This window comes from Monodon monoceros, unplaced genomic scaffold (assembly GCF_005190385.1).
Source record: "Monodon monoceros isolate NGI ecotype Baffin Bay Population unplaced genomic scaffold, NGI_Narwhal_1 Super_Scaffold_2, whole genome shotgun sequence".
NCBI lineage: Eukaryota > Metazoa > Chordata > Mammalia > Artiodactyla > Monodontidae > Monodon > Monodon monoceros.
In genome coordinates, this window is record NW_021703776.1 from 51,524,717 (window position 1) to 51,532,971 (window position 8,255).

The 8,255-nt window shown below is 33.7% G+C and overlaps 1 protein-coding gene across 1 annotated transcript; it reads right to left on the minus strand.

Moving 5' to 3' along the window:
• Positions 1-1,728: 1,728 nt before the first annotated feature.
• STEAP1 (STEAP family member 1) lies at positions 1,729-7,695 on the minus strand. Its single transcript, XM_029233604.1, has 4 exons — positions 7,586-7,695; positions 4,923-5,435; positions 4,159-4,323; positions 1,729-2,069 (listed from the first exon to the last, which is right to left on the minus strand). The coding sequence occupies exons 1-4, from the start codon at positions 7,667-7,669 to the stop codon at positions 1,812-1,814; spliced, it is 1,020 nt and encodes a 339-aa protein (XP_029089437.1). The 5' UTR covers positions 7,670-7,695; the 3' UTR covers positions 1,729-1,811.
• Positions 7,696-8,255: the final 560 nt, after the last annotated feature.

Below are 8,255 nucleotides of genomic sequence, written 5' to 3' on the forward strand. Positions count from 1 at the left end.
TTGTCTTTAATCATAATAAATAATTTATCTGTATAAAAGACAAGGTTTGCGTTAGTTTTGCTAATTATGGAAAACCTCTGAAGTATAGTTGGTTGGGTTAGCAAGCCCTGATAGTTGATGTATAGTTTGCTCTCTGATGACCTGGTTCATGGTATGCTTTGGCCAATGTATTAAGGTAAGTTCAACCGAGTTGTACATAACTCAGATGTAGAAAACTGAATTTACCTTTTCTCCTGGAAAACCTGAGTTTTATTTTGCCTGGATGTGTATCTGATCTTATTCTATTGCTTTACTTGTGTAGTCATAATCCATGTGTTTTTTGAGATGGGTGTTCCATTATGGGAAAATGAAAGTTCTTTAACAACAGTCATAAACATTGGATATACTAGTGTGGTAGATTCAGATAATAACTTAAAAAAATATTGAAGTATAATTGATTTACAGTGTTGTATTAATTACTGCTGTACAGCAAAGTTATTCAGTTTTATATATATATATATATAATTCTTTTATATATATTCTTTTCCATTACGGTTTATCATAGGGTATTTTTTTTTTTATGGGAGTTTTTTTTTTTAAACATATCTTGGATATGACCCCATTGTAGCAATATTCTCTCCCACCCTGTAGCTTGCATTTTCACTCTCTTAATGGTATCTTTTGACAACTGTTTATTTAGTCCAATTTATCAAACTTTTCCTTAAAATCATAGGGTATTGAATATAGTTCTCTGTTCTATACAGTAGGACCTTTTAATTTGTCCATTCTATATAAAAAAGCTTACATCTGCTAACCCCAGCCTCCCACTTCATCCCTCCCCCAACCCCATCCCCCTTGGCAATTAGTAGTCTGTTCTCTATGTCTGTGATTCTGTTTCTGTTTCCTAGATAGTTCATTTGTGTCATATTTTAGATTCCACATATAAGTGATATCATACGGTGTTTGTCTTTCTCTTTTTGACTTACTTCACTTAGTATGATAATCTCTAGTTGCATCCATGTTGCTGTAAATGGCATTATTTTGTTCTTTTTTATGGCTGAGTAGTATCCCATTGTGTATATGTACCACATCTTCTTTATCCATTTATCTCTCGATGGACATTTAGGTTGTTTCCATGTCTTGGCCATTGTAAATAGTGCTGCAATGAACACTGGGGTGCATGTATCTTTTTGAATTATAGTTTTGTCCAAATATATGCCCAGGAATAGGATTGCTGGATCATATGGCAATTCTATTTTTAGTTTTCTGAGGAACCTCCATACTGTTTTCCACAGTGGCTACACCAACTTATATTCCCACCAACAGTGTAGGAGGGTTCCCTTTTCTCCACACCCTCTCCAGCATTTGTTATTTGTAGACTTTTTAATGATGCCCATTCAGACTGGTGTGAGGTGGTACCTCATTGTAGTTTTGATTTGCATTTCTCTAATAATTAGCAACGTTGAGCATTTTTTCATGTGCCTCTTGGCCATCAGATAATATCTTTTTTTCATGGTTCGTGATAACTTTTAAGGAGTGGCAAGGACTGGTATTTCAAGGCTTTTTATTATTTATAATGCTATGTAGTCTGACAAATGAGATATGATTATTTTTTATGCTCAGCTTTACTAAACATAGAGAATGTGATAAAGGTTATTTAACTTCTCGCTTTGAATCACATCTGCAAGGAAATACACATATTTCAAACACCACCCATAAACAAAGAGATAGGTTAAGATCCTCAAGTGGTCATTTTATTAAACAAATACAAATTTGAAGTGTTTATGATAAAATATATCAATATTGGACAAAAATGTGTGTAAACAGCAATTCTACAACTGGGAAGACATCTTAGTTTTGTTAATGTTGGTAACATCCTCCCAACCTTGTCTAATCTTCAGTATCTTCTTTCTCAAGCACGGCAGGAGTAGTATGGCTTTGCATATCAGGACAACAATTGGAAGGAAAACAGCTATCATAAAATTTGGAGGTGTATACCATACAAATTGTTTTATATCTACCCATTTATTCCAGGCAAAAACCAATGCATGTATTGTGCCCAGCAGAAGGGAAACAATTCCTAGTTTGCTCTGCAAAAGAAAAAAGAATTATCTTGGTGAGATTGGTTCATTTAGAGTTTATTCCATCCTATATCATCTAGATCTGTTTTGTTGCTTGGAAAATTCTTCCATTCATCTCCATTTGTTTTCCTATTACGTTTCTCGACAATGTCCACTCATATTTCCACTCTTTTTACATGTGGGTAATGCCTTTGTCTCCAGGCTATCTAAGTTGAGAAAATTCACAACCATTCTCCTTTTGGTCTCAGAAAATCGATAACATTGCCTTCCCTTTCTCCATACCTTGTTCTTCTCTCTTATGACATTTATTTTATGATGCTTTGTCTCTTGTGCATTTGCCTTAATTCTGCTTATCAAGAGACACCCAAAATCAGAGACTCTGTCTGACTCATCACAGGATCCCTGCAGAATCAACACAATGCTGTGCACATTTTAGGTGCTCAATAAATATTGGTGGGTTGACTGAAGATCAGTGCAAAAATCAACTTGATATTAGTGATCTTTATCAATTACAAAGGCAACTAAAGTGATTGTGATTTTGGTATATTAATACTAAAGTGAATGAGCTTGGTCTTTGTTAGAAAAATCAAACATTTTGATAAAGTGGAAAAATACCAACAATTATTTCAATGTTTGAACGAAACAGAGAGATATGGAGATGTGAAGAAAAATATCAGCTTGCATTGGGATACTTGGCACCATCCAGATAAAGTTACTTAAAAAGAATTGTTCACCTATGTAATTTTATGGAATTCCGGCAATAGCTCTTCTAGATATCTTCTGACTTCTATTCACTTTACAGGAAATGTTCACTAGACTGTCAGAATGAATCCAACTCACAATTATTCAGCAGTAAGCCCCAATGAATACAACCAAATAGCTAAGTTTATATTTTCAAATATAAATCTCCAAGGTAAATCATAAAGTAGCCAGTACTTAGATTGTAAATGAAAAGTTGCTAGGTTATTAATTGAAAAATGTATGTAATTAGTTGAAGATTAATTTACCAAATGTGTATTGTATACATATTATGGGCTAGGTATTGTACACAGAGTGGAATGGGTTGGGTTGTCAAGATACAGCGCTTGAATTTGTAATTAAATCTGTAAAGTGATGCACAGCATATGTGTGACAGGCAGAGCAATGTAAGAAGAGAGTTATTTAATGAGGAACAGACAACTCCAATGGCTATCAAGCTAAACCTACAAAATCAGCAAATATTGCACCTGGAAAATGTGGCACCATCTGTAAACCACATTCAAATAATTCCGATGGAGACATTCTTTCCAGCTTAATCAGATGTCCTGATAAGGTGTCTGTTGGAGTACATGCATGGATGTGTACAAAGGATAGTGAGGATTAACTGACTTTGTGGGAATTTCCAAAGATGTCTACCCATAAAAGTTAAAGCTATGTATATAATTTAAAAAATCTTGGCAGCGCTTAAGGACTGAATTAAGTTTAGTCCTTTGAATCTTGTCCGACATGGATCCCATTGTTCTTTCTAGGGTGTAATCTACCACTAGGAAGTTAAGCTCAGTAAATCTGAGGCAGTTTTGAATTCCAGGAATATTGAGTAACTTCAAGTGAATAAGCTACATAAAATGTAACTTGGAAAAAGAAGCTTTTAAAATTAGATATTATAATACCTTTGGTAGATAAAACTCCATATTTCAAGGAGGAGAGTACAAAGCTGTGTAACTTAAAAGGCATGAATAAAATCAGAGGATAGGCAAAATTTTTTTTACTTTTGGAGAACTAAGAAAACAATATTGAATTTCTAAAATATCACATTTGTTGTTATTAGATAGACAGCTTTGTCCAAAGCTTGTCCAACAAGCTTCAAATGTTAGAAATAATATTTTTCTTTGAGTAATGCCTCTTATATATGTCTAGAAAACACCTCTCCTATTTATCAGCAAGAGGGAAAAATGATAGGAGAGCACATTTTTAATTGGAACAAGTGTGAGATCTTTGCTATTGGAAAACCATCTATTATTCTTTTATGGGGTAAAGTCAATATACTTGAGGATATTATAAGCTTAAAAAGAAGATTTACCTCTCTGAGGAACCAGAGTTTTTTTTATATATAATTTACCTGAATATAGTGAAATTCTCTCCATGTCAAAGAGTCGCTCACAGATGGAATAGACGTCACAGCCAACAGAGCCAGTATTGCAAGTGTCACAATTCCTAGAGACACATAAATTTCCATTCTCCAAACGTCATGCTCGATCCAGGCATCTTCTTTATTTTGTTGGACCTAAGAGAGGGTGAAAAGAGGAAGGAAAAAATGCAAACAACACTTGTTTCCAGTATAAGAACCTCCTTCTACGCTCCCTCTACTATGGAGGACCTGATGACTAGGGGCCTCCACAAATTTATGACTTTATTTTTGCATTTCTCTAAGAGAAATGACATAGGAGCTATTGATCTTTTTCCTTGAACACAAAATTTATATAATCTGTTTTATTAATTTATATAATGGTTATTTGTTGGTTAGAATTGTCATATGTGTGTATATAGGGTAAATAAGCAGAAAATAGGAACAATTAGCATTAAAAAGAAATCTTCTGAGGGTGGTAGAAGATTGAAATGTGGCTCGGTCCATGAACAAAATACTTGTTTATGTTGTTAAAGTTGTAGTTTACTATTTTCAGCTTAGAAAACTTTCCTCAAAGTAGAATTATACAACCAAGCCCCAGTGAAGAGTTATAATAAAAAATTTTAAAAAGCAGATTACTTTCTCAACACAGGGTTTCAACAGAGGTTTGGGGTACTGATATTAAAATAAGAAACAGCTAATTTGTTAGGAGACTTAGACTTTTTAGTTTAGTGATATTGTCAGTAATGTCATCCTACCTGTTGATATGCCCAGTTTAGCAACTTGTATCTGTAGGATCGTCTCATTGGATAGGATAAGCTGTAAACTGCATGCAGTACAGCAAAAAAGAAACTGAGAAGACCAAATTGCTTTCTTGTTACCATCCACCTATCCAACCAATGTGGAAATTTCTTATACTTGGTTCCATTATGAAGCTGCACAACTGCTGCTATCACACCTGGCAAATAAACCAGTGCCAAGAGGGTGATGGAAACCATTGGCAAGACTTTGTTGATGACCAGGATTGGAATTTTATAAAAATACTGTTGATGGGAAGTTACAAAAGGGTGAATTATTTCCCTCAGAAGAGTGTAAAGAAAAGTCAGAGATGATACGATAGCAGCGATTTTAATAGGTAAACGCCACTTTGGAAAGAGTTCCTGTTTGTGCTGAAGCTCTGGGGGGCAATCAAATTCATCACAATGGGTTGTTTGGTGCAAGTGCAAAAGCACAGGTCTTTTCGGTGCGCTGGTCTCTCTTGAATCCTTATTCTACAAAGGAAAGAAAATGAACATCTTAAAATTGAACAAAACAATGGGATGTCTCTCAAACTAATTACTTACTGCTCATTGTACTTATCAGTAAAAAGGGACATTTTGAACCTTGCTTTTGGATACTGGTTAGTGGAAGGTGGCATAGACTATGTGGCAATGATCAAAGGTATACTTAGTTATCCTACCTTACTGGGGGTTCTCCATAATTTCTGTTACTCATTTTTCTTTAAGTCAAAAGAAATACATGCTTCAGATACCTCCACTAGAGCTCAGACCATTGTGTTTCTATCTTGAAAGTGTAAAAGAATGAAATAATGCAACTGGGAAACAAAAACTGAAAAACATAAAAAAAAATCCAGCAATCTTTGGTAAAAATAATAACACTTGTAAGTAGTCATAGTTGTATTTGTTTTATAATTTCTTTTGGTTACTGGACAACCCTCTGCAAACTCCATTCATTCAAGTACAAAGGAACAGGAATAATATAGTCATTACTATTAGATAAAAATATGTAATTTCCATCTTGTAGTCTTTTTTTAAATTAATGTTTATTGGAGTATAGTTGATTTACAATGTTGTGTTAGTTTCTGCTGTACAGCAAAGTGAATCAGTTATAAATATATGTATATCCACTATTTTTTAGATTCTTTTCCCATATAGGTCATTACATTACAGAGTATTGAGTAGAGTTCCCTGTGCTATACAGTAGTTTCTTATTAGTTATCTATCTTATATATAGTAGTATGTATATGACAATCCCAATCTCCCAATTTATCCCTCCCCCCATCATGTAGTCTCAAATTCATAAAATATCTCATTTGTATAAGTACTAATAGACGAATAGTCTATTAAAATGGTACAAAGGCTATATAAGTAGTTAAATCCCACAGGGATGATTTATTTCCTGAGAAAGTTATATTTCTTTACCCAGTTGCATTTCTAGGTAGTCAACAATTCAAAAGAAGTTTGCAGTGAATATTACGTCACTTCCCCAACTGACTGATATACCAGCAAATTAAAAAAAAAAAAACCCTCAAAATTAGAACTTATAGCAGAGTGTTTCATATTGTGTTACTTTATGAATAAATTCACTTTCTCACCTAATATGTTATTCCTAATTTCTTATAGCTCTAGATGTAGACCCATAACATTTTAATGCTCAGAATGATGTTAGTGATTATCTTGTTCATTTCCTCATTTTATGCAGAGTAACTTTAATTCGCATAGTTCTCTATAATTTTTAGTGTTTACAAATGACCTCTTGCCATTTGACTTTTACTTTCAGTAACAAATCACTATTACATCCAATGCTTTTTCCAATTACTCCATTTAGAAGGGAGTTGAGCATTATACAGCTTCTGCCATCTCTGCATGTTAAAACAATCAATGGATATCAATTTTCTGGTTATGGGTGAAGAATCATGGAACAGCAAGTAAGACAGTTCACTTGAAAAATGAAAATGATTTTATTTTATGCACACTTATTTTAGACAGTATGTACTTGTACTACCTTATTTTTCCTATTAAGATAATTAAGATAAAATAAATACTTTCTGTTAAAACTGTAGTTGAGATCAGTTAGAAAGGTAAAAAGAATTTGGAAGCAAAATTTTCCACCACTTGTTCAGTCAAATAATTTAGTAAGAAACATTTAATCTTGATGTGGGGCAAAAGTGTGACAAATGATTCTTATTCCAAAGTTGAATTTATTTGGTTAAACAGTGAATCATCAATTAACTTGATGATCTCTTGGTAAACTGCCATGGAGCCTATGAAAAAAACAGTTTACAAAACTACTGTTATACGGGCATTGATGACTTTTTCAAAAAACTTAGACCCACAGAATGTTAGAAAGAATTGGAAGGGCTTTGGAGATGATCTGGTCCAACTCTCTCACTTTATAGATAAACCAAGACCCAGGATTTTCAGTGACTTATTCAAGGTTATTCAGCTAAGTCCATGACAGTCAACGTACAACTCCTCTCATAGCCCACACTGCCCTTTAGCCATCACGACATCAGTGCCAGGAATCAGAGTAAAGATATCAGCAGACTAGGGTGAAAATCACTTTTATAACACTAGGAGATATAGAACAGCATTTGAATTATTTATAGATTTTAATTAATTAATTAATATTATTATTTTACCAAATAACCATCTTCTTCTCGATTTCTCCTGGACTTCATTTTCCAAAGTTCTTCTTGGTTTGTGATGTCTTGTCTGCTCTCCATTAATTCTATAAAATAGTATGGCCTCAGCCACCTGTGCAAATAAAAATAATTATCTTCTTCACATCTGTGCTATTTATGATATTAATGTTTGATAGGGCAATATGAAAAATTTACTCATATAAGGGCTAGAGTGGCAGATAAAGTGCAATTTAAAATATAGACTGATTGACTCATTTAACCTCATATTATAATCTATAAGAATTCAAACAAGTGCCCTTGTGTCAATAGTGTTTTTCTTTGTCCAACTATCAGTGCAATGAATGATCCAGGTGTCTATATGGAATTCAAAGGGTCAGATGTTGCCTTTTATTTTAGGAGACTTTAACTCCAGGTGCTCATTTGGAGGAAAGTCAACTCCCCTCAAAGGTAAATAGAATTAGGAATGTAGTTTTTTGAGAATAACAATGTTGTCAGTGGAGGTTGGAGTTTGCTGATATAAGATTATATTTCAGGAAGTTGTGTTTAATAGACTTTTGGCGTTGACACTGGAATCTGAAATAATGGTGAAATGATTTTATGGGGAAATGTACTCTGAGTTTCAGAAAATGAACAGAATAGACACTCTCGGTAAGGTGAGTGCTGATAG